The sequence below is a fragment of the Leuciscus leuciscus genome (assembly GCF_965113295.1).
Source record: "Leuciscus leuciscus genome assembly, chromosome: 1".
Classification (NCBI taxonomy): domain Eukaryota; kingdom Metazoa; phylum Chordata; class Actinopteri; order Cypriniformes; family Leuciscidae; genus Leuciscus; species Leuciscus leuciscus.
The window spans coordinates 60,185,932-60,213,311 of NC_138725.1; the positions used below are offsets into that span (position 1 = coordinate 60,185,932).

Consider the following 27,380-nt stretch of genomic DNA (forward strand, 5'->3'; position numbering starts at 1 on the left):
CCAGACTAAAATCCATGTTTGAGCTGTTTTAACTGAAAGCAACTTGCACTGACAGATCTTAAAATATGTCAGTGCCATTGTTTTGTCTCAACACACACATCAGTAATGTTTTTTTCGAAGGCTTGTTTATAAAAGCTACCTAAATATCCTAATCGAACTAAAGCCTAATCCTGGCTTAATTAAAGCCCTGTCTGTGAAACCAGGCCATAGTTAATTAAGTTAAACTTTAGTTAAATTAAGTGTAACCCAGTATTTTTTGTAATGTTAATGGTGATGGTTGTCAGTTGGATAAAAAAAATAAAAAATTGGTCAATTTAGTCGAATCATTCATGTTCATTTTGCAAAAACACTGCGTCCGATTATCGCATACTCTCTTGAGTAGGAACTTATTTTGAATAAATACTTTGCAACCGCTAAAAAAGTAGCCTATGTTCTATGTAGTATGAATGCAATCTGGACGTACTACATTGCCATGCTTTCATTATCATGTGACCTATAGAGTCAGTTACGTCCATTCAGTGCCATTCATAAATCCTCTCCCGTGGCCTCATGGGATGGTAAAGTGTCCATCGTATGCACACTTCAGTATCCCGCCGGAAGAAGTAAGTCATCTGATGATCTGAGTACTTTTTGCCTTCTCTTTTATGAGTACTGTGAATTCTTATGTACTTCTTTTGTCACATACTGTTTTTCGCCTTCTATAAGGAAGAGTGCATTTTTTGATAACCGAAATACCGAATCCCGAATATTTTTAAATACCGAATCAATTAAAAAATCAACTAAGATGCATAGCCAGAAAGCAGAGAGAGAGAGAAACTTTCTATATTCCATATATATTTTTGGGTGAACATTTTCCACGTTCAACTATCAAATCATAGGAGCAAAGATGCTTTTAAAAAGTATGCAATAACCTGCAACTTTTGAACACACACACACACACATCTACACTCATGCAGTGTGTTGTATGTGTTACTGCTAAACAGAGAGGGCTGGTTTCAGTGACATTTCCTCAATCTTTGTTCTGCGTTCATCCTCCTCTTATCCTGTTTTCTCTCTGTTGTACCAGGAAGAGAGCAAAAATTCATGTGTTTGTCCTTGCGGCTGTGAGGTAGTGGATGGTTTTTGCCGTGGATGGTTTATTTTTAGCTGCTTTTCTTATCTGTCAACATGTGCACATCGATCGCTCCACACCACCTTCACATGAATGAGCCTTTGACGTAAAAGAGCAAACTATCTGCCGCTCGCTAGAGAGAGAGAGAGAGAGAGAGAGAGAGATCTGTTTCCCCTTTTGCTTGGAATTCCAGTCTGTTCTGATGCATTGCTTCACTCTTGACCAGTCTGAAGTCTAAGGGCAATGACTGTGTTTATGTGTATAAGCAAATAGTGAATATATGTAGACGTGCACCAGCGTATGTATTTATGTTTAAGGCATGGCTCTGTAGTGACCTGTGGACTAGAATGAGGCATGCAAACAGGCAGTCAGATGCATCCATGGCAACCTGGTGAGTGTGCAGAGCAGAGTAAACAACCACTATGGGCTGCGTGTGCATGTGAGAGAGAGAGACTGCATTTATGAGACCACCACGATAAGACTTGATCTAAGTGATATGTAGGGTAATTGTGCACTGGAGAACAGAACCACTTGAAATGAACTGTCAAGATGAACCACCCACAAGCAAAAAGCCGTCGTTCCACCTCCTGAGACGCTAATTTGAAATGTCAAAAGCATTACCAATGCAAAAACTCATTTGAGAGTGTTGCAGGATTTGAATGAATAGAATTTAAGCGCAAAACAGGTGGGTGAGGGGTCAAGATGTCAAACCCTGGCAGGATGCAAAAAGAGAAAATTCCCAATCCAAGAATGCATTGGTTGAGTATAGACAAGATGGTGACTCGCTTTAAAATGAATCTCCTATGTTCGGAAAGCTTTGCTAATAAGTATCGTTGTGGAAGTCAAGAGAGTGGCCCGCCCTTAGCCCTTTATCAGATTTTCTAGGCCCATTCACACCAAGGACGATAACTATAAAGATAACGATACAGTTCTAAAAATCGTTCTCAATATTAAAGAATAGCAGAGTTCACACCACAGCTTTAACGATGATGGCACAAAGAAACGACATCGTTGGGATCACTTTCAAAATGATTTCATCCAGCTGATGAACGATTTTTTTTTACAGCCAATCAGAATCAATCCTGCTGTAACGGGCTCGAGCATTTAAAGTCGGCATGAAATCAAAATTGACCCTATTTACTTTGTTAGCGCATATTACTAGTCTTGTGGTGAACAATTAATCCGTGCAAGTTAATACACAGAAAAAAATTGTTTGCCGTGGTAATCTTTAATCAAAGTCTGAAAAGTTACTTCCGGTCTGAAATGGCGTTCCTTTTCTGATGACGTAGGCTTGACGGCTTGGGTTGAAAAACGCTTAACCACTCCCCTCAAACCGTTAGTCTGCTATGAGCCATAGACAGTATAAGAAGTGGACAGAGCCATCTCATTGGAACTCAATTGAGACAAGTGAAGCCCGTTTTTAGCGATTTTTTTTTTAGCACTTCCGTTCCTGACGCGCAGACTCAAACTAAGCTTGATGACGTGAGCAACCTGTCTGACAGATGTAAATCTTCAAGTAGCTGTGCGTGCAAACTGCCAACGTTAACCTTACAGAGACGGCGAGCTTGAGCAAAGAGTTCTTTGGCGTGAGTGAACAGGAGTAAGTATTCTGATTAATTATTTTGACAGTATAATATATCTATGGGCTTCTCGTTAGCCTATTTTTACAAAAACTGTTTCTACAGGGCCATAGAAGGTAATGGAGCCCATTATACATTGTCATGTTTCTTTAGAAATAAATAATGGACAAATGGAGTCTTTAAACGCCTCAGATGTAAAGTTATTCGCTGTCAAAGTGACGCCAAATTGAATGGGAGTCAATGGAATGCTAACGCAAGTGAAGTTCTGCTACAAGATGGCGGCACGCGGCCGGCTTCAACTTCCGGTCGATGGATTACCCGCCTGCTATCAGCAGAGATGGAGAGGAGGAGCGCTAAAGTAAAACCCTGCCCTCTGTTCAATATTCAGTTTCACTCAACACTGGAGAAAAGTCATTTGTAACTTCCGGTTCACGCGGACTTTAAAGTGGCAGACACACACAAGCTTAGAATCAATAAACAGATGTTTTCCGGTGGTGTGGACGCTATAAATACAGTTATCTATATAGTTATTGTTCTTGGTGTAAATGGGCCTTTACATGGAGTCTTCAGCTTGTGATGGGAGGATGCCTTAGTTTAATTTCTCAAAATTGTGTAAACCTTTAATTAGCAAAAAATTTGACTATAGATTGAACCTTTAATTAAGACTAAGCCTGGCACAACTTAGTCAAAATGGGTTAAATCACATAAAGCAGGGGCTTTCAAACTGGGGACTGTTAGGGGGTCTGTGGAAAAGTATAAAGACAAATAGTGTAAAAAATGTAGGCTATATATATGTATGTATATATATTTATATATATTTATTTATTTAAATAAGATAAATAAATTAATCATATTTGTGGGTCCATGGCATCTAAAAGATTGAAAAGCCCTGGCATATAGCACCTTGAACACCTAAGAAATGTTGTAAGTGTTGTAACGTCCTTGCTCGCCCACCACATTCTCCCCACGCATCACATACAGTACTCCTTAACCTACCCAAAGGGGGCGCCCTCCTCTCTAAAACCAGTTTAGTTCCTGTTCAAATATAGGCTATGCATATTTAAAACATAGAAAACTCCTGGTAAAATTAGACCATGCTTTGTAGCAAACTCAGACACATAGACATAATTAACAGCAGTCTTCACATCGGCATCTTTGAGACCCGCGAGACCCGCTCTGCGGGTTGTAATCTGTCGTGTCGCGCGCTATTTTTAGAACCCACAGCCGTGGTCACGTGACCGTCGAGAGCACGTCATTAATGTTGTTGTTGGTGGAGAAGCTGCAAATATGGAGGAAAGAGAGTTGAGACAGGAAAAATTTTACTTTTCATGAACAGGGGAGGAAAATAGCTTTGCAAAAGTGATAAAGTGGAAGACAGACGCTGAAATAAGACGGGCTGTGACGGCGCCCGGAACGACAACAAGTATCAGGTAAAGTAGATAGAAACATAGGCTACATTATCTGATAGTGATGGTTTATGTTCTGTCTTTTCCCTCCTGGATTTGACACCCACCGAAAGGCAACGGTCTTGCCCGAAGGGAAACACATTATGTTGACAGCGGATGTATTCTTTATTGCATTTAGACAGCTTTAGACCTTTTGCACATTGGCGAATTCGTACACTGGACAGCCTTAAACAAACATCAAGAGTTTGTCTGATTTAGTCCGAGTTCCTTCAAACTATCGCCATTTCTTTGCCCGTGGGAATCGCCTGACGGGATGAGTTAGATATTTTCATGACCATCAGTCTCCCAGTATAATATCTGAGCGTTTTAATACAGTCAGTTGAAGGTTGAACTCCAGTATAGCGCAGAAGATGATGTTCTCCTGGGCTGGAGGAGAAGCGATTATATCATATTCATCATGATCTTCTTTTATTGCGCAACGATGTATGAAAAAAATAAAAATAGAATCGGTATTTACAGCCATACCGCAAGGTTATGATGCCATTTTACAGTGATCGGAATAAATGATCTATGTCTGAAGTATTGTATTTAACGGTTAGCTATTAATGTATTCTGTGTGTTTTGGTTTCAACATAAGTTCTAGATAATGGTTATAAGCAAAATATGCTAAATTTATTTTCAGACAAAACGTCAAATGAAGTATTTTTATCAGAGAGAACATTCTGTACTATGGTAGAAGAGGTAATTCAATTCTATCTATCTATCTATCTGTCTGTCTGTCTATCTATCTATCTATCTATCTATCTATCTATCTATCTATCTATCTATCTATCTATCTATCTATCTATCTATCTATCTGTCTGTCTGTCTGTCTGTCTGTCTGTCTGTCTGTAATACCGTAATATTTGGCCTAGTGACATTTCCAATAGTTACAATTTGGTTATGTGACATTAAGTGTATTTCTCAGAGGTCAAGTCAAGGCTGTCCGCTGTTCACCGTTTTCGGAGTGGGTTGACCGAGGACTCGAAGTAATCAAATCATTTCTCAGTTGTTGTTTTTTTTCTCTCCTGGTTAACTCATCAAATTAAGTCACGACGTCAACTGTCCCAGGAAATAGGCTGGCATCACTCATGCACCAAGATAAACATTTTTCTCTTGGCTACTGCAGGATGTGGCTCATTTGTTTTGGTTTGTGTGAATGGAAGATGCCATTATAGCATTATTATTATGTTATGACTTCAAAATGGGTGTAACAATGAACACATCATTGTAGGTTAGTATTGCTAAGTCAGGTTCAATTTTGTAACATTAATGAGGCTAGGTGAACCGCAACAAAAATAGTTTTGGTTGCACATTTAGAAGATTATTGATTTAATGTTTTTTTGTTTTTTTATTGAGTTTTCTTTTTTAAAGTCAAGAAACACAAAAATACAAAGCAAAAAGCAAACTATACAAATCTACAACCCATCCCACCCCTGGTAGACTTCAAGAAAATAAAAAGAAATGTAGACAAAAAAAAAATATATATTTTTTTTACACAATATCAAAAGCAGCATGCCATAAATTCACAGTCTTAACATTGGATCCATGCATACGAGAAGTTGAGAGTTCCATCGATATAATGTCCAACAAAGACACTGTCCGAACATGTTCGTCTCTCCATTGTGTGAGGAGGATTCCAGCGGTTAACTCACTTTTTTTTTCTTTTTTTTTGCTGTGAGAGCGGCTAACAGTAAATATCTTTGTTGAATGGATAAGGTAAGTTCCCTAAAATCGTTCCAAAAAAAAAAATGGCATGGGGTCAAACAATTATCAGTGTCCAACAGATATGATTAGAAGTCCTGAGAGCTGTGTCCAAAAAGGTGAGAGAGAGGGACAGTCCCAAAAGAAGTGCAAGTATGTGCCTAGAGATCCTTGAGAACAAAGATTACACTTGGGAGAGGAGGATAGATTCATGTAGAAACGTTTCATAGGAGTCAAGTAAACCCTATGTAGTAATTTCCAGTGTATCATTTGATGATTGGGGTTCTTTGAAGACAGCTTAAACATCCTCCATACCTGATCCGAAATAAAACATGCACATCTTCATTAAGATCCTTGGCCCAAACAGTTGTAATAGATAAGGGTTTGTATGAATGCTCAAGAAGATACAGCTGATAGTGGATATTATTATGACCGTGCTCAAGGATACAAGCACAATCTGCCTTAGTCACGTTTACTAGTGCCGTTAGTTATTTCCAGGAAATGATGCCGTCTTCCCTGCTTATGGGTCTGGTAAGGGCCACCATCTGTTTTTGAAGGGAGAAAAAAAAAGTGTCCTTAAAAATGTGCTTTTAGAATTGGCGAAGCTATAGGTCCAGGGATTGATACACTGATGTGTCCATGTAGATTCTGAACTGGTTATACTCAGGAGTGATTTTCATGCAAATCAGATGAATTTCATATTTAGCCATGACTCTTGGTCTGTGCTCATGTGTTTTGGATGTAAACCTAAGTTGCGGATATTAAGAAAACATAGTGGGGGGGGAATTTGCTCAAAATGAGTTGTGCCCCCTGATAACATTGCTGTTTTCTCACACTGTTTGCACTGTTTTAGATTTATGCAGATCACAAACTGACCCAAATTCACTCACAAAATAGCCTATCTGCTGAATATTTCTTCCAAACCTGTTATGAGTGTTTATGTGGGCTTGAATAGCACAGGTTTGATCGTTCCAGCCAAATAATTGGATGAATAAGGTGCAATTTTTACAAACTAGAAGCATAATTTAGGTGTCAGTACAGCAGTAGTCTATGAGCAGAGAAGAAATGGAGAACAAGACAGTGGTTTCTGAAGTAAAGGATGTCCTTGTATTCTCTTATACATCACCTTTGACTTGATTATACAATACAGATTGAAGATAATGTCCATAGGATTAGATTAGGATTACTTTCCTGTTTATTTGGCCAATATACTTGCACTATAGGTGACCACAGATGCATTAAAAGGTTATTAAAAATTGCATAACGGTTATATTTTGGTAGTTTTATTCAATTGCATTTGGTCTTATCTTACAGTATGCCTAGTTTTGTCTATTTTTGGCTGTTTGCTCGTGGTTTGTTTTGATTGGCTCAATCTGACAGGCTATTGGACTTTGATCCGCTCTTTCAGAGAAGCTGAGTTTCACATTGCTTGTAGTAAATGTAAAGTAATTGTACTTCAGAGGTGGACAGATACTTAGTACTTTCTGTTTTCAAAGTAGGGCAATAAAAGGTGCCTAAAACGTTTAGTTTAATTTTTGCACTGGACATCTGTAGTTTTTCCAATTGTGTCTGTGCGTAAAACTGGTTCCACTTCTTTGGTTGCCTTGTGCCTCACCTACACGTCCACGCTCACGTTCACACCCTCATCTTTACGACGTGGTTTGTCAGAATGGAATGCAGAATTCTGGTCTGTTTCGCGTTCTAAATGAAGGGCACGATGAGTCCTAGGAATTAATAGATCTGAACCTCTGCACCACCCACAGCCACACCAGGCTCCTTTAGCCGCTTAACAATATGAGCATAACCCCTCTGGGCCAGAAGGTGAGTGTGGAATGTGGGAGTGTGAAAATCCGAAAATATTTTGATGCGTTGAAAACAGATGTTGCCGTGGTTACGCTACACGGATGACCTGTACCCTCTTTCATGATCCTGTCCGCTCAGAGGTGTCCAACAACTCCCTTTCAGGATTCCAGCAGACTGTTGAGTTTATAAACATTTATGTTTGAGGTACATTTTTGGGGGCTTCAGTGTTGGGAAATCCACTTTCTCTTCCATAATTTGTGCAGATGATTGGTGATTTTGTCTAAAAATCGCTCTGGACATTACAGGCTCAAAAGCCGTCACAAATGACTACATGATGTATGAGCTTCCAGAACTTCTGATTGAGGCTGTGTGTGACCTCCTAATTGAACTCATTTCCACAAATTGAACATAGAAATTAAAACAGTATAAATAACAGTTTTTTCTTAGTCTTATTAAGTGCAAACAATAAGTGCAACCATAATCAAAGTACTCTCTCAGTATTCAAGTGCAAACAGATACCAAAACAGAGACCAGAGCCACACTACACAATCCAGAGATAGGTTTGATATTGGAAGGCAAGCTATTGTATGTTGCTGATTTGCGCCCATCAGGGAGCTCGTGTTTTGCTTTCACTTTCAAATTCCCGATCACACGTACTCGGTGTATCGGTGCATTCATCAGACGCTAGGCTCTGTTACGCAACGAATCATCCACCATCGTCACGCGATCAGTGAACTGTGATTCGTGCTGCACTGTGTGTGACTGCACCTCCTGCTGGATGAGCAGAGCAGACATTTACAGTACTTTACAATGTTTTATTTTATTTGTATAAAAACAGCAAAACGACAGTGTAGTAATGTAATGTAAATGTAGCGGTGGCATATTCTATGCTAATTTCACCCTCTGGCTCCGTCATGGCAATATCGCGAGACAGCTTTTCACTCGACGAGAACATTTTCACAATTTCAACATCATTTCAGTCTCGCGAGATCTCGTGCACTGCACACCCCTAGTATTTATCATTGAATCATTCATTCAAGATATTTGTTTAGAAACGTTGATTCATCCAGTAATGAAACAAGTAAAGTATTGATGAGTGAGTCATTGGGCCCTATCTTGCACCCAGCGCAATTGACTTTGTACACCGACGCATGTATCATTCCTATTTTGCACCCGCGCAAAGCGGACTTTTCCCTCCTCAGACGCACGTCGGTAAGTTAGGAAATACACTTGCGCTCCAGGGGGCGGTTCAGTGCAAAGAGGAGGCGTGTTCCGGCGCAAACGTTCCTTAATGCTTTTTTGCAGGTTTAGAAAACAATTGCGCCACTAACCAGGAAAAAATTGTTTAAAGTCAGAGGCGCGTTGCGCATGTTATTCATATGCTATTTTAAGGGCGCATGCTTGGCCATAATCAATGTAGCGTGTGCACAACGCGCACTTTGATTCTCTCATCTACACAGAAGCAGCAGTTTTCATTTTTGCAAATCATACATTATTAAGATAGATAGATAGATAGATAGATAGATAGATAGACAGACAATTTATTATAAAAGCATACATCTAGCTTACACATTTACCCAAATTATCATACGCCTGTTTAACCGAAGTTAATTTCGGTGGGTTTCTCCATCCCCAATGTCCCTGACGAGAACGTTGGTCTCCTCGGCTGTGAACCGCTCCTGGCGCGCGCCTGGCAAATCCGCCGTTATAATAGGAATCCGCTTTAGAACAAGCGCGCCTGCTCTTAAAGGGAATGTGAGATGTCGCTCTGATTGGTTTATTTCACGTTACGCCCAAACCACACCTATGAATAATGAAGCTACTTCAGACCAACCCATTTTAGATTTGCGTCGGGCGCAAGAGGCATTTATCCCGCCGGGAAATTAGCAACAGCGCCGGAGATCCGCCCACAAAGTTACCTGCGCTTTGCGCTTGACACTTGCGTTTCAGATCGTTAAAATAGGGCCCATTGAATCATTTTAAATAGACTGCAGCAATTAACATTTTGTCAGAACCTCTTGTAAATCATATTATTTTGTTTAGTTGTCTGTTCAGAATCTTAATTTATCCAGAATGTAGCGGTGGAGATGAATCTAAATTTAGAGGATGATTGAATACAAAGCACCACATTATAGTCAAGTAGTCAGTTGTTTATTTTAATTGGTTAGTTTCTTTCATTGTGGTTAGGGTTTTAAGATGGTTGAATTGTTAAGGTGATGTCAGACATCACCTTAACACCTCCCCCCCACACACACACACACACACTGTTCAGCCTCCCTCTGAACTTCTGTGTATGCAGTCAAACCTTTTGTGTGTTTGTCTGGAAGCGTTCTTGTCGGTTTCTCTGACGTCTGATTTCTTAGTAATGCTCTGGATTGTGTGGTGTTGCTCAACAGAGCTCTGTGTGAATCTGAATATCATTCTTTGTCAAAATGTAGTGAACTACTGGGTGAGTGAATAGCAGTCTTTTTGCGAACTGTGTCAGACAGCTTATTTTAGACATTACTGTTTTAATTTATACTGGTCTATATTTCAGCAGAATATTGAAAGGAATGGACCAAATTTCCCAATAGACTTCTGACAGTTTTCTGGGTTTATATTTTGAATGGGTCTCTTATTCGGGGTGATTTGCGGTGAGTAGGCTATCCCACTGACCCTTAACTGCACAATTTTGCCAATTTTGAGGGACATAAAGCCAGGTTATTTATTTTTTCTACCTCCACAAGATGCATTGGTTCATTGGTTTTTTATTTTGTACTTTTTTTTGTTGTTGTTGCTCTGGGCATTACAGGTTCAAAAAGAGCTGAGTAAAGTGGCATGTAATCAGTGAGTAATCTAGTGACTACATCAAAGGTTTGTTTCAGAAGAATGATGGTAACCGAACAGCTTACAATAGCCATTGACTTCTATAGCATGGAAAAAAATACTATGGAAGTCAATGGCTACTGTCAACTGTCTGGTTACCATCATTCTTCAAAATATCTTCTTCCGTGTTCAGCCCGTGGTCTGGGGACAGTAGAAACGTTTAGAGAAAGATAAAATGTATTTCTCAATTTTTTCTGATTATGTAATTAATTAATAGTTCTTTATTTTATTATTATTTATTATATATTAAAAAGGACAGCATTATTAATTGTATTTATTTATTTCTATTATGTTAAAATTGACTAAATTTGGCATTTTATCACTGTTTCATTCTCTAACGAATGGTTGAAATCATAAGATTTATCACTTTTTTTTATTACAATTTTATAGACAGTCATCAGTTGTATGATTCTCTTGAGTTTTATGTTAATTGATCATTTATCAGTACTCAGTACATGGTAGACAGAAAAAGATACATTGTTGACTTCATAGTTAATATTTTGCAGAAAGTGCACTATTTTTACAATAGTGATCGTATTGTGGCATCCAAATGACTGAAACGACTAGATCAGTGCTTGAAGTGTGTCATGCAACCATTGCTAAAGGGATAGGGGGATTCATTTGTCTTTGTGGATGTGAGCCACGCAGGATCCTGGAACACAGCGGGCAGAGACTCGAGGTCTGACGGAGGACACCACCACTCTTGGGCGGCTGCCATACCTGACATGCTCCATGCTGCATGCTAATGACCAATTTCAGCTTTTCGTTTGACCGCTCTGAAGCAGCAAGGACTCCTTACCTAACTGCATACACCTGCTACTAAAAGTGTAAATATTATAGAACTTATATGTTGTAGAATGTTATTAAGGTGTTCATTGCATGACGACACATGACTGATTGTCCGTATTTGTTTAAATTAGTGTTAACTCTGGTGTTCATCTTTGAATTTGAAGGGCCTCCTTTAAAATCAAGTCAAACAAGCCTCTTGATCTCATCTCGGTAGAATCACACAAGGGCTTTTGCCTCCGCCGTCTCCAAGGTGAGCAGTTCCTGGGTCACCAGGCAGTGTTCACCTGATTTCTTGTGGAACAGCTCACCCGTCGCCCTGCAGTTGAACAGGCCGCTTATTCCCGCCGGCCCATTGCGTCTGTATGTTCGTCCCAGGGGAAGGTGAAGCGGCAGGGAGTGTGGCAGCACGCTAAATCTGCAGCACTACATTTCCCATCACTCTCCTCTGTTCCCACCTGGACGTCATTTATGATCACACACACCTGCACCTCATCAACACTACCACTACAAAAGCACTCACTTCACCACAGTTCACTGTCCGGTCTCATTGTTGGATAAAGGACTACTTGCCTTGCCTTACGACTTCTCAGCGATCTATCTCCAGTCTTCACTCCAGCGTCATTCTCTCCATTCTCCTCCGTGTGATTCTCCGTGTCTCTAACTCTCCAGCGATTCTGCATATCCTCCTGCCACGCCTTCATCGATCCACTACCATCCCTGTAAGAAGACACATTCCTTTCACTGCCAGCACACCACTCTCCAATCCAGCATTGCACTTCCCACTCACCTGCTTCCCGTTCACCAGCCCTGTTTTTATCAATAAACTTCCTGTTTGCATTCATCTCTGTCGCTCAAGTCTCATTCCGTAACATTCCTAGGCAAAGTCCTGATTATCTTGATGGTTCTACAGATTATTTTATCAGATTTTCCTGTGGTGTGAAGTGTGTTAAGAAGAGTGATTGAATCTGCTTGGAAGAACATTGGGGTCGCACCGATCTTAAATTGTAAATATCCAACATGTTGAATATTTACGATCAGAAATCCTGTTGTGTGGGGGGACCCTGAGGACAAACGCGCACACACTTTGTAGATTGTCATGTGGAACGAAATGACACCAAATCAGAAAGCGAGCTGATGGAAGCATAACATGACTTCATCCAAACCTTTTTCTTTTTCCCCCCCATGAATTTTCTGTAAAAAAACAGTTCAAACACTATTATCGCCATTTCTTCTTGCCTGTCATCCGCCATGTTTGTTTACTCCAGCAACCAAAGTCACGTTTGACCGCGAGAGATTTTTGCGAGATTTGTTCACAATCGTGGCTCTATGATTTGTTTTTGTTTTTAATCATCATTTTTGTGGTCTCTCACATTTTGAAAATCTGATAAGATTTAAAAAATCTTTTAGTAGCCTTTAGTCTGAGGAGACATTTAACAGGACCGGCATATTTATTTTATATATTTATTTTTTATATTTACTATTTTATAAAGTTTTACTTTTTAATTTTACTTTTTTACTTGTATTTTACATGATGTTTTATTAACAAAGTTCGGGAGGAGCACGTTCAGATAATTAAACCTGATTAAACACCTGTGGAGCACATTCAGATAATTAAACCTAATTAGACACGAGTGGAGCACACTCAGTCAGTCAACCCAATCAACGAGTCAAGAGGTGTATATACAGCAAACTTACCTCCGTTCGTTGACAGTCTAACAGCATCCCTCCACCACCCCTTCTTCTCACTTCTAGTCCTAAATACTCTTACAACAACGGAGGGAGTACTCTGGGTTCGGGCAAAAATGTCAAGCTCGGAGCCCTCCCCCGGACAGCGCGCCAAATACGCATAATTGTTACTCTGTTTAATTGATGTATGTGTGAACTCGTGAAAGTTTGTAATAGCTGTGTGTAAAAGGTCTACAAAGATTTAAAGATCAAAGTGCACTATAAATAGTTATTATCTCCCAAAAGAACCGCTGAAATGAGTCGTCGTCAGTCATTCCAGTCTTACATCTGTAACATTCATATGTAACAATGTAACAAATTTGCATAATGCCCTGGTTTTTATTGGCTGGCCACGAACAACATCTACTTTGACCCGCCCTCAAATGCTTTAGCTGTGTGGTGTACTTGTCGAGAAGACACTTTTTTTCTGCGCTGCAAAAGCATATTCTCTTTGTATACACTTCCAAAGGATTAGGATGTGAAGTGTCAGTGGTTAAAATTACCACGGCGATACAACAGCAGTATAACCTTTTGACGATTGTTTCTCAAATCTCTGCGAGGTCAACGTTATGAAGTGAGTTTGGAGTAAAAGCATTTTATTAAATGTTGTCTTTTGTTGGACAAGAGGTTCATAAATGCTTCTCATGTTTGGAAATATGTTTGACGTGGGTTTGTTTTTTTCAAATGCACGTTATAAGTGACTCAAACTCACAGTGCTTTCAGATGGAGCAGAGTTTACAGAGCCGTACATCAATGACAAGCTGCGCGCGCATAAAAAATAATTGCAGCCGTTGCAATTTCAAAATCGCAATAAGCCAAATTGGTTTAAGTGCGATTACATGGAAATTGCGATTAATCGTGCAGCCCTACTACTAATCCACTGTAGGCCTACTATTACCTAAAGATTGTCTTTGTTAATGCAGATTGTCTATTATTCTTGCTACTTTGAGTAACGATAAAAGGCTGGAGCAAGATTTGTTTTACAAACTGTAATGTTACATCAGTCATTCACGTTAGTGCTCGGCTAACATATGCACCACTATAAATTAGACATTTACACATCAGTTTGTTGATAGACATGCACTTGTTAATGCTAATGGTGAAGAATTACAGTTGCAACATCTCATAATGTACATAAAACTGAGTAGCGCATCACTGAGAAACATCTTGCTCAAATCATCCTTGCTATGGATTTGGGTTGAATAACTAGCCTAGTTCTTCCAATGTTTCATCATCGGACTCGCGCTTTGATTGATATGGTAAAATCAACTTCATCGTTACCGTCTTTACAGTGTGTACAATTGCTAAGGACTCAGGAAGCCTCCGGAGCTGAAGTCCAGTTATGGTAATGGTAGTTTAGTTTCCGACATGCCCTGTAAGCAGTAGACCAATCATAACAGACTGGGCCGTCTGACCAATCAGAGCAGAGTAGGCTCTCGGAAAGGAGGGGTTTAAAGAGACACAATCTTCGAACAAGTTGTTTTAGTGTCTTTGAGAAATTAGGTGATGTGAAATGTATATTATGAGAAAATGAAAGAAAAGGATAATCTTTTTGGACATTTGAGGCATGGAAACTTTTTGAATTAAAAACAGTGTAGCCTGAATCCTGAAATTAATACTTAATGAGTCATGAGACATTCTCTTAGGTGTTCTCTTAGATTCGTTTGACTAGTGTGATCGTTCCATACCGTTCCCGGGCGTGGTTCGTTTAACCGTCCCTGGCCCGCTTGGGAGAGGTGAGCCAGAGCGCAGTTCAGTTGGGCTCGGGCTCGGTACGCATGTAGTGTGAGCGCTATCTGCACCGGAGCACGGAACAGTGCTCTACTGCCATCATTACGACAGCAAACATCTTCAATTGCTGGACAATCACGCAACCATGCCTAGTATGTGTACACCCTTCACTCAGTTTATTGTTCATTGACTACTGGTATGCCATTCATGGGTTTATCTCCCCCAAAATTGTAAACATCGAGCCCCCGGGCACCATCAAAACATGAGTGGTCTGCGCAGATCCGTCAATCTCTTTCCTTCCTATGTGTTAGTTGGGGGCGTGGCTACTGTAGCAGACGGAGGCAGAGGGTGTTTAGCCGGTTAGATGAAGACTGACGCATTACATGGGAAAAGACATTCAGCTTTGATTACAGAAGTGCAAACAAAAATTCGCTGCATTTCGACCTTCAAAGATTAAACAGGTCATGAACAATTCAAAGAGAACAGGGCATTGCTATGCTACATGCTACAATGGACGCTTCAATATAACACCATCATGTACCCTTTCAGAAAGACAAATGTTTCTTATATATGGTTTATATGATTTACTTTATTTACTTTATTTTGTCCAGTGTAGGCACCTCAAACAGCTGTGGCGCTTCATGTCAAAAATGCGCCCGGTGCAGATACTTTAGATTGGTTTTATTATAAGCGACACACTTGCGTTCGCTCTATACAGAGTATTAGCTGCTCAGTTGCTAACTCATGAAACAACACAGCTAAGTATTCCTAATATGTTGGACCTTTTATTGAAAGTAGCCTACTTTAACCTGTTGAGTCATGGGTTCACAAGCACCTGTAAGATCTGTGAGGTTTGAGTTAAGGGAGGCGCAATGCACGAAAGACGCGTTTTCAGAACATGCTTTATTTTTGTAGTTCCGCTAAGTGCCTCTAGTGTTGCAGAAAATTGCATGCCTTTAATTAATAGTTCAATAAGGAAAATAATTAAATTACCATAGCTAATCTAGAAAAACAGACTCTAGGTAGGAGCATTTTGCTAAATATATGCACTATATTATATATTTCAGAATGGCAAGCATTGATTCGAAAATCGAATTGCGAAATTTGTGTCAACCCAGCCCCATGAGATACAGTGTTTAGGCCTAAAAAAGCAAGAACAACAAAATGAGTCAACAAACACAATATGAGTGTAATAATTGTAGTGCAGTTTAGTGTGTGAAATGAACTGGAGCTGTGCTTTCAGTAGTTTGATTTTAGAAAATCTGCACTTTTGTTCTTGATGCATAATATGAAGGGTTTTTATGCTTATATTGGTTAAATAAGGTTAGCCTTTATGAAGTGTGCCTTGATGCTTTACCGATTAGTCTTGGGTTTGCTTCACCATTTTGTGACACTGATTGTAAAATTAGTGGACCTTAATGGTCTGGAAACCTTCATTCAGAGAGATGCGGGAAGCTTTAACATCAAGCACGGACACTAATCAACACATCTCCACCCCCACGCTATTCACACCCTTGTTGAGTGACTGATGTCTTCTCATATTCTCAGCCTCACAGAAAGAGAGCTAAGCACCTCAGGAAGGATGATTCTCTTAAGCGAGCCAGTGTTAAAACTCTCATCAAATGTCCCATCCTTTTAAAGAGTATTAAACGCTGATCAGCACTCTGGCACGAAGCCTGACCACTTGTACGAGAGTGGAGAGAGAGAGAGAGAGAGAGACACACATAGAGGAGTGACAAAGATTTGGACAGGAGGAGCTTTCAGCTCTTCCATTAAATCCCTGACAGAGCTTTAGAGACCAGCTTCAGCCTCTTTAGTCAATACAGGGCTTTCCAGGAACTGTACCAGCATGTTAGTGCCCCACAAGGCTCTGGGACATGTCAGAGCTGGCTGTGGCCAAAGAAAAGAACAAGCCTTTCAGAATTACAGAAGAAACAATCCATATTGGTCCATAGTTTTATTAGCAGACCATGGCAGAAAATACTCAGGCTTTCTGTAATGAAACTTGATTTCTATGGTTTCATGAGTGCTTATGCCACAATTTAATGAAAGCGCCGATGGGACTGGAAAGATCTGCATGTCTGTCATGGCGCAAAATCGGCCAAGACATGCCTTTTTTTTAATGGTAAAAAATGCAAGTACTAGGGATATCCCAATTTAGCACTTTTTTAGCAGATTTTTTTAACTGATCAGTCTCGGCCCGATCCTTTATTTTACGTCAGCCGTCGTGCAGGTGTCGTGCAGTAGGTGGGTTTGCCAACCGCCATTGAAAGGAAAGCAGAAGCTCAAATGTGTGGTGCCCGAGAACCATTGAGGTCTGTTCTAGCACATCACTTGCACGTTCAAGCTTCCATGTTTAACATATTTGATGTGCACCTTTGTAACAAATCACTCGAAAGTAATTTATTTACTATTTACTTTTATCTGCCATCAGACTATATGAGACGTCGTTGTCATAACGCGTTGCTATGGGTTGCGTCTTGCTTTGGACTTGACTGACAGACTGACATTCTGATGCCACAAGCTTCATGCATTCTATAGATCACACACAGATCTATATACACTTTTTTTCTTTTTGTTGCAATTATTCTGCTTATAGGCCTATAAATATAATTACTGTAGTAATTGTTATATTGGAAGTGCATGATAGATGATTTTACATTTCAGCCCCTGAGACATTGGATTGATTTTAAAACTTTAATGTACTTGAAGTGTGCTCAAACCACTAGGAAAATACAGGTATCGGATAGGGACTCGGTGTTAGCAGATACTCAATATTCAATGACTCGGATAGGGCGCACATTTAAACAATTGAATTTAGTTTTCAGTAATTTTATTTTTAAGTTCATTAGACACAATTAAATTGATATTTAATATAGCATTTATTTTTTCATTTAATTCATTCATTTAATATTGTTGATACATCCTTAGATTTTAGTAGAAAAAAACATTGATTTAAATACATAAATATAAGAAAGAATTTGTAGATTGAAGCTATTCGGTTAACTTAACCAATATACAACTCTATGCAAAACTGCAACCATTCTTGATTGTGTTCTATTCTCTATACATAATTCATTGTTTATAATAATGTTTTTATAAAGCAGTGCTTTGCTAATATTTATTTGCATTGTGTCCATTCCAACTACTTGATTCTCAGTCGTTGATGACTTGATTTGTCTCTTATTTCATTGGTGAGCATCAACACGATTACAGGTTGTTAAACTTGAGAAACACACAGATCTAAAGAACAGTCCTGTAGACCTTCATTATGTTGAGCCACATTCTTAAATGCTCATAAATTGGGGGATTTGCAGTTTGAGATTAACGGTTTGAGATTAGCAGTCGAAACATTACACTCAAGAAATCCAGCTACCATAAAGTCCTGGCCCAAGTTCAAATTACTTTATAAGTGCGTCAAAGCAAAACAACAAGACTATTTCCGACATTTATCAGTCACTCATTACGGTTTATTGGCTCTGAGCTGAAAACACACAGGTGTTCGTACATATATTGATTCATTTAGATATGCAAGTAGGGACCTGGAACACTGTTGTTCAGTCAGTAATTCAAGAAAACTGATTGATTGATTGATTGATTGATTGATTGATTGATTGAACTATTCCATACCAAAGGAAGTGTGCTATGGTCACACTGGGTCATTAGACAAGTCGGAGGACAGCCAGACTTTACTTGCATGATTCAACCAGCAGGTGAGGCTACCGTCCCAGTGCATGCAAGGCAACTCGAAGCGTGTCATCTTTTCAATGCAGTGCTGCAGTTTTACCAATGATTTAATGCAATTAGTCTGTGCATATTGTTCAAAAGTATCTGGCAGATTTGTCTAAAAAGGCACCTGGTGTGCACAGAAAAGTTTTGGACCTATTTTCAGGTTTTTTTATATTAATATTTCATGTTGGTGTGTTGATTTGCATAAGAATGTGTGTTTCAGAAACTCGAATGCTTTGTGATGGATAACATTATCTACTTGAATACTGAACAGACCTAAGGCTCAGGAAGTGTGGGCCAGTGTTTTAATAATCACTAAAACTAGACGGTCGAGAACCTCTCTATTCTTTGCTTGGGGCAGGGCTCATGGTAGAATGAAAGGCAGCGTGGGTAATGTGCTATCCTGCTGCGTATCCAGTCGCTGCAAGGCAGCGTGGGTATTGTAGTGCGTCTCCACTGACTTAGAGGCAGGGTGAGTCATCCATTAACATCCTCTGGTTCTGTTTTGTAAGCAGCAAACATACAACTCTGTTACGAGCACAACATTCTGACACAGGCGTTAATGACTCTTACAAACCCTGTTAATATGCAGCTAGGGGACTTTATTCACTCTTTGAAAAACAAATGAGCTGTTTTGCTTTATATTATTATTTATTAATGTTTTTGCTTTTCAGACAGGTCACAACCACAATCTACTGTAATTTTGAGGAGGGTATTTTGCATAGTATTTTTTGGCTTGAAGGATGTCAGTGGTCTCGGTTTCATTAACGTCAGTGTGTTTGTATCTGTTGCAGTGAGGGTGTTCAGCTGGCACCAGCGGCCATCACAGCCCTCCCCGTGAGGGTTACGGTCATGGCTGACACCGAAGACCCCCTTTAGAACTCGCCGTCTTGCGGCATCTTGCCTCTGAACCAGAGGTTGCAAACTGAGGTTTATCCAAAAAGCATCTTTGCCTGCTATTTGGAGAACTTTAGAGGCAGAGAAGATCAGTGGCGTCATCCATGAATTCACCAAACACACCCGGTAAGAGTTTTTACTCATTCATTCATGTTGCACTCCGAAACATTGATGTTTGCTAATAGAAGAATTATCAACTGAGATAAAATCTTCTAAGTATCAGATGTTTTAAACATCATCCATGTTTTAAAGATCCAATTTTTAGTGTGAATAATTGATATTATTCATATAAAATATTAGTCTAAAATATTATTTGAAAGATATTTGGTTTCTATTAAGTTACATTGTTTAATTTTTCTACTCATACATTCTAGCTCATACCCCAGTTTGAAAACCCTTTGACTACAAGACTTTTTCCTAGATATTTGCCCCCGTTTGCAGTCTGTAGGAGTTGACACTAGTTGCTGAAAGTCAGAGCCAGTTTGCGCATTTTCAGTAGTTGGAGTTCTTCATTTCACAGAAAAATGCATAGTGTACGATAGGCACAGACTTTTTTTTTTTTTTTAAGACTTTGATTCCATCCAAATATCAAACATGTCTGATATTTTGTAGTGATTTTAAAACGCATATTGTATTCATTTGTCATGTGTCTCCTAGCAGCGAGGCACAAGTGTCTGTGCAAGTTTGTTGTGTTTGGAACAACTTGTAGTGTGTGATTCTCAATAATTTATTGTATTTTTGTCTGTGATGTATTACAAAGTTGGTAAGTGTATGATGTCTGGTGTTTTAAAGTTTAGATTTGAAAAGTAATATATTGCATTCCAGCCTTAAATTCCATTCCGCAAAAATTCTCCAGGTTTATCCCTTCAGAATCAGCTCAGAAGTCTTCAGATTCCATCTGGGCCTCCAAAGAAGAGCTGCAGTACATGAACGTTTGCTCTGTCTGATATTGGTGACACTGCTCACCATGGTTGGACTTGCACTAAACATCAAGTAACTTATTAAATTTAAGAGGCAAACTGGCTTATACAGTGCTGGTCAGAATTATTTGCCCCCTTGGTGAATATGATCAAAGATGGCTGTAAAAAATAAATCTGCGTTGTTTATCCTTTTGATATATATATTTTTTTTTTAAATTGCGAAAATCTCACCTTTCATTGAAGTAAAATAATTGAAAGTAGGGGAAAATCACATTATGAAATAAATGTTTTTCTCCAAAACACGTTGGGAACAATTATTGGCACCCTTTTATTAAATATTTTTGCAACTTTTGCCAAGATAACAGCTAGATAAGAGGTTTCTCCTATAATGCCTGATGAGTTTGGAAAACACCTGACAAGAGATCAGAGACCACTCCTCCGTAATGAATCGTTCCAGAGCCTTCAGGTTCCCAGATCCATGTTGGCGCTTCTTCTCTTCAGTTCAGCCCACTCATTTTCTATAGGGTTCAGGTCAGGGACTGGGATGGCCATTGCAGATGCTTGGTTTTGTGCTCAGTGACCCATTTTTGTTTTGATTTTGATGTTTGTTTTTGGATCGCTGTCCTGTTGGAAGATCCAAACATGGCCCATTATAAGATTTCTAGCAGAGGTTGTCAGGTTTAGATTTTTGATTTGATCGAATTCATGATGCCATGTATCTGAACTAGATGTCCAGGACCTCTGGCAGAAACTTAGGCCCACAGCATTAAAGATACAGCAGAGTATTTCATTTTACACATGGGGTACTTTTTTTTTATCCCTGTATGAACCAAAAAGCTCTTTTTTTGTTTTGTTTCATCTGACCATTTTTGTATTTTTGTTTTAATAAAATATCAAAAGGATAAACAATGCAGATTAATTTTTTTACAGCCATCTTTGATCATTTTTATGTATAGTGGCTATGACTTCCATTTCCGTTTCCATTTTGCACCAATTTCCCCGGACGTGATGATTTCGTTCTTCTGAACACCTTATAGAACTGCCACTTTATTAGCAAATTGTCTGTCAGTAGACATTTTACATCAGATAGATATTAGTTATAATCACTACTGTGTCAGTTGTGTGAAGCTCTTTTAAGCATTATGCAAAATTAACTTTTTTTATGGTGTTTGCATATAAATGTGTCTTTCCAGTGTGTGGACACAACCACCATACAATGAAAAAAATCCATTCTCTCCATTATTTTTTATTCTCAAAAAGCCTAAACACTCTCAATAATCAAGCCGTTTGGATTTTCTGAGCAATATGACGTCATATTGCTCAGGCTCCGCCCACGACCGCTGACGGACTGTCCCGTATTAGCATATTTCTGCCCTCAGCCATTTGTATACTGTCAGCCAAGGCAGCACTTTACGTGTCTTGTGTCGACATCCACAAGAGGGGTGGGCAGTTGTTCATTATCATTTAAAGAGACATGCACCGAAACGGGTCGCTGTGAACAGAGCTGTTTTTGAGGAGGTAAAAAGGGTGTTGTTTTACACAACCATTGAGAAATTTTAACCAAAGTATGTTACAAACTTTACATGAAGACCGTAAAGAATCATACCAACTTGTGGAAAATGGGCATCCGATGACCCCTTTAAACTAAAACTGTGAATTTCCTTGGTTCATAAAATGTGGTGATGTTTTAAAATCTGCACTGTAATTGGTGACAAAGCGGAAATTGAATCTATTTATCTATTTGGAAACTAATGATTAACTTAGTTTTATTTAAAGGTATTTGTTGTAGTAGTAGTTATAGTAGTAGTGGTAATGCAACCTGACTCACAGCTGTAGCAATTACAGATCACGTTTCGAAGAAGATTTTTTGTCTGTCAGTGGGCGAGTAACCCGTTGTTATGATTGTGTGCGTAATTGCGTGTAATTGTCTCGTCTCGGGTGAAGCATAGCCAGATTTGTTGCTCAGGCAAACAAAAAACCTGTGGATTTTGTCCATCGTTCTTTATCTGTTGCCGTACCCTGCAGCTTTCTTCTCCTTCTCGCCCCTTTCTTTTCCCTCTTAATGCGCCTTTAATTCATACCTTCGGCCCTGTGCCCGCCCCCTCTCTCTCCTCCCCAGCCTCTCCTCGCCTGGCTCTCTCTGACTCTCTGCCGTTTATAATTAGAACCGGTAACAACCTCTATTAACCCTCTGTCTCCCTCATGACGTCTTTGAATGTCACTGGATGCCGTGGCAACCTTCTACGCTTCGCCCCACTCCACATCAACACTGCCCAGAGGGCTCTTTGCTGATTGGTTTGTTTGCTCACTGTGATGCAAACTCATTGGTTCTTTTGTGTATGGTTTCTGTGTGTATGCCAATGTGATTGACATTTTATTGAGCGTTCGGCTCCAATGAAACCAGCTGAGGAAGGTGCTCTTAATATTTAACTGCAAATGGAGTGTTTTTTGTGTGTGTGTGCAAGGTTTTGTGTTTCTGTATTGATGTGATTAGCTGATTTGTCATGATAGCTATTCAGCTAGCAGGTTTCAAGTCCTTTCTTTTTCATCACATTGAGGAGTTTTACCATCTTCTCTCTTTGAGGTCCCATTAAATTTGAAAACAACACCAGTGGGATAAAGGACCGAATGTTTGAGTTTGGATTTTGAGAGCTCACACTGGCGCTACTATCATCAGTTACAGTACAACCTTTTGTGCTCCTGTTATTGATTGACTCTACAAACAGATTCACAGCTTAATAGAACAACAGTTAGAAGTATTGCCATGAAAAGTATGTTGTCATGGGTTGAGTGGCTATAATGAGCGCACGACGAAGGAATATCACTAATAAAGTCTTTAATTATAAATCAAACCAGGAACACGGAGGAGATAACAGGAACAATAATCATTCAAATATAACCACAATTACATAGACTAGACCGGACAAAGAAACTGAGTGAATAGAGGGTTTAAATACACAGGGATAATTAATGTAACCAGAAATCAAAAACCATAGAGACACAGGCAAACAGGAACACAACCAAACCAAAACTGAACACATTACAATTATATTGTTGCCTTGGTATGGTGAATATGACAAAGTTGTAATCCGAAGTGTAGAGTGTGAAAAAAATAATAATGAGGCCAAGGTAGTTCGGCTAATGAACAAGAAAAATATTTGTGATTAAACAATTAAAAAGTTGTGAAATATCTGTGATTATTTTTGAATAAATACAGGTATTTTTTGGACATCTCTGTCTTGTATGTAGGGATGAGCAATATATCTGTACCATGTTTCTTATCGTCCGATATTAATTAGTTCATCATCTTCATCATCGTAATTTAATACGCACTTAACACTGTTAAATGTAATTTTTTAGCAAATCTCTAAAGGAATATCCATTTCTCATACTGTGCATTATAATGTTGTGATGTCAAAATTTCTTACAGGTTTTACATTTAAGTGATTTTACAATTGATTTTAGTTTTTTTATGCAAGCATAGAATTTTACTATCAGCCATAACATTAAAATAATTATCGGATTATCAGTACCAGAAATGTTATAGCATTGCATCCGCATCGCATCCCTACCTTTATCATATTATTGTTGTAATAAATTACGTACCTAAAACACCCCTTAAATTACAGTTAAAGGTGAACTAAGTAACTTTTTTACCTTAACCGAACAGCTTCGGAGTCATTGGAATAGTTATATGACTTTTTTCGGGTTGAATGGTGGTCGTCTCGCACCCCCCCAAGCGCCTGTGAGCCGAAAAACCACCCTTGTTGCAACTTTGGGCCAAGAAACATTACACTGTAATGTTGTTCCACATCTTTTGGCATATTGCTTTATTGTAGAGCTGTCTGTCATAGATTAGCCAAGCTCTCCAAGCTGAAATAATCAGCTAGCTTCATGTTAATCATCTCTAGATACGTTTGATGTTTGTTGAGTATCAAAGGACCTTGCTTTGCTTGTCTGTGATTATGTCCAGTGAGCCTGGAGCTCCATGTGATCCAGCACATCCAAAGCCCATCAAGGAGAAACAAGTGTCAATTCATTCAACCATGCAGTTAGGCCTTTTGTTCTCTTGGGGACATGTCGTACAGTTCTGTTCCCCCAATAAAAGGCCATTTCATCTGCTGAAGCCCTTCACCATAATTGGCTCCATGCTTCGCACCAGTCAAGTTCAGGGACACAAGTGTCAAATGTTGCACACTGCCACTCTGTGCTCATATTCTTTTGGTGGTCATTTGGTACAGCATGTCCATGTCTAGATTATGTCTTGCTGAATTAAATCAGTTATTTGTGATATCTAATGGTGACTTTAATGGTGTTTTTAATGAAGTTATCACCAATAACACAAAGGGATGCGTAAACACATTCAGAGAAGCTATGGAGGGACGAGAACATTTATTTATATCCCCCTTGAGTTTTTAATCGATAGTTTCTTGAACTCGGGTTAGATATTATCTAATATGTGACTTCTAAAGGCTTCTTTATTCAAGAATGTACTAGTGTTTGTTTAATAATAAAATGCTCTTAGTGTCTACTTTCCTTCCTCACTTTTAGTTTTAATAATGAGTAGGGCGATTTGGTCAAATCTAGGGGTGTAATGGTTCGGTATGAACCTCGGTATTGAAGTCACGGTTCGGTATGGGTTCTGTACAGCAGAAGGGAGTAAACTAAATACAAAATTGCTTCTTTTTTTTCTTCTTTTTTTTTTATTAAACAGTGGTTTATTGAACAAATTGTGTCTCTCTCTTTAAATAAATGATCTCAAGGATAAAAATATCTATTTCAGTTAATGCTGTAAACTATATATAAACTATATATAGGGAGCCATTTCTTGCACATTACTATAATATTAAAGGTTACAATTAACAACAGAGCCCAAACTATTAAATTCAGTTGCTATTTATTTTTTAGATATAGATATAATAATCAACTCTAAAAAAATAAAAAGGTAAATTGCTCATTAGGCAGGTTTTGCATTAACTTCTCCAATTGATTTTTGAAATATAATCATGTACACAGTTACTGTCAATGACAATTTTTTTTAAACATGTTAAAATGATTGGTTTTTTATTGAAAGCCCATTTTGCAAGCGATGAAGCACCCCTTTAAGTGTGTAATATGCAGATCTGGACAGAGTCGAATTGTTATAATCTGCTTTGTTTTGTGAAAAATATAATATATCTGATATTAAAGAGTGGTGAAAGCATTTGCATAATAATGCTCTTACATCTGTTTTAGCAACACATCACATTTAACCAAAAGCTCTAAAGATGGCATTTTCCAGAAGAAATTGCACACTTTATAAACATTGCGTTATATGTGCATGCGCTGTTCTTCATGCATAATTTTTAACCTCTGTTTGCAGTTGCAGCTCAACTCCCATTATAATTGGACCGGTTTGTTATCTGAAAAGTGAGCGAGACACGGGTCAGTAAGCTCCGCTTTAAATGAGTCAGCCTGTTTGGAACATTGATTTCTCTGGAATACCGCAGGAGGCCTTCCTCCAACACAGAGGATCTTGTCATTTTCTGCATGTGTTAATATTTGAATCGGTGGAATAAATACACACAAGTGTGTATGTATATGTGAACGTGTGCGTGTTCTCTGGCAGGGAGGAGCATTGCAGTTGGGGCTGTGCAGAGAATGAGTCATCGCAGCGTTCTATTTGAGGAGAAAGAATCTGTATGCGTCCCCTGTGCTGTGTGTGTGTGTGTGTGTGTGTGTATGTGTGTGAATCCTCACTTTGGGTGTAAGTGCATCAGTCTATGCCTTGAATATGAGTCATCAAATGATGATTCTAAAAAAGGTTGTTTTTCTCGCTGTAAATGTATACGGGCTTCATATCAAGCTTTCATGGGCAGTTTATTGATATGTTTGACCGCATTTGCTCAGAAGGATTTTTTAGAAGGTGTGTAGGGCTGAGCAAATATGGGCAGAACTCTTTACTGCCCTAGTACTTCAAAAAGCCTTTTAAAGGTATACATGTATGTGAATTAAACGTGGCACAATGGCCTTCATCATCACAGTATGCTAATGCTTATCTAGTGCAGGGATTTCATCAATATGCTGATTGAGGACCGTTGGGACACTCCAGGCACAGGATGGTTCTGTCGGGAGAGACCGAGTCGTTTGCACCTCAATGACACGTCTGTACCATTTGCTTCACATGACATGCTTTCAACTACTTACTTTTTATTTACTAGTGTGTTCTAATATGTAACTATGCCATGTTTGGTCTCATCTGACAGCTTATAAACTGAAATGAATGGTGGTGAACTTAATAGAGATATTAAAGTATCCTAATGTACAATCTAGGTACTATTGGTTAAACATGCATTGAGGAGAATATGTTAGTGTTCTTCTCCCCCCCTTGATCACCGCACATTTGCCTCATCTTTTGGTTTCCTGTCGGTCGGTTTGGTGTTGGTATTCCACTCATGTTTAACAATGCTTTGCTCAGGGTAAAAGAAGGGAAGGTAACTGTTGATCTAGGAGAAAGGCTTTAACCTCGCCACTCCCGCACATCGGTGCGTAACCTCATACTACAAGAAAGGCTTTTACGGCCTCTTCTGCACGACAGTGCATTATTTGTTACAACTAAGTTTATATACAGTATGTTGTTCCATTCTACTGTCTGTATATTTAAATGTAACTTAATAAATAACTGTGCCTGCTTTAAAGGCTTTGGGAATCTTTCCTTTTATCACTGATCACATTGAAAGCTAAAGTGATTATAACTTTCGTTACCTAAACGTTCAGGTTAAATCCTACGTTTTCCTATCAGTTCTAAGAAAGACTTTTAACTTTAAAGAATAAGAGGTTAAAGAATAACAACAACTTTAATGGAGTCAGATTCATTATATTGGAGTCAGATAAATATTTGAATTATACACGTCATCCTTCAACTGCCTTTTATTTTTATTGCCTAACTTATTTTTTGCGATTATTGGTTCAAAATAGCAGCGTAAGTTTCCAGCCTTACAGGTGTGTGTGTGTGTGTGTGTGTGTGTGTGTGTGTGTGTGTGTCCTTTAGACCCCATTGCAGACCAGAACTGAAAGCTAATTCTCTTTGCCTTTCCCTCAC

The 27,380-nt window shown here is 39.0% G+C and overlaps 1 protein-coding gene and 1 long non-coding RNA gene across 3 annotated transcripts in view; one reads left to right on the forward strand and one right to left on the reverse strand.

Annotated features, from left to right (window-relative positions):
* Window positions 1-3,891: 3,891 nt before the first annotated feature.
* Window positions 3,892-27,380, forward strand: part of hdac5 (histone deacetylase 5) — a 78,592-nt gene continuing 55,103 nt past the window's right edge. The window contains exons 1-2 of one of the 2 annotated variants that reach the window (XM_082183827.1): window positions 3,892-4,121; window positions 19,277-19,505. Coding sequence is in view for 1 of the 2 variants with exons in the window: in XM_082183826.1 (XP_082039952.1) it covers window positions 19,484-19,505 (22 nt within the window). In the remaining variant the exon portion in view is untranslated. The remainder of the gene's footprint in view (window positions 4,122-19,276; window positions 19,506-27,380) is intronic. The other variant, XM_082183826.1, reaches the window with a different exon arrangement.
* LOC309509674 lies at window positions 10,344-27,370 on the reverse strand. The gene is made up of 2 exons (XR_014209990.1): window positions 23,957-27,370; window positions 10,344-12,014 (listed from the first exon to the last, which is right to left on the reverse strand). It is a non-coding gene; the product is annotated as an uncharacterized lncRNA (long non-coding RNA).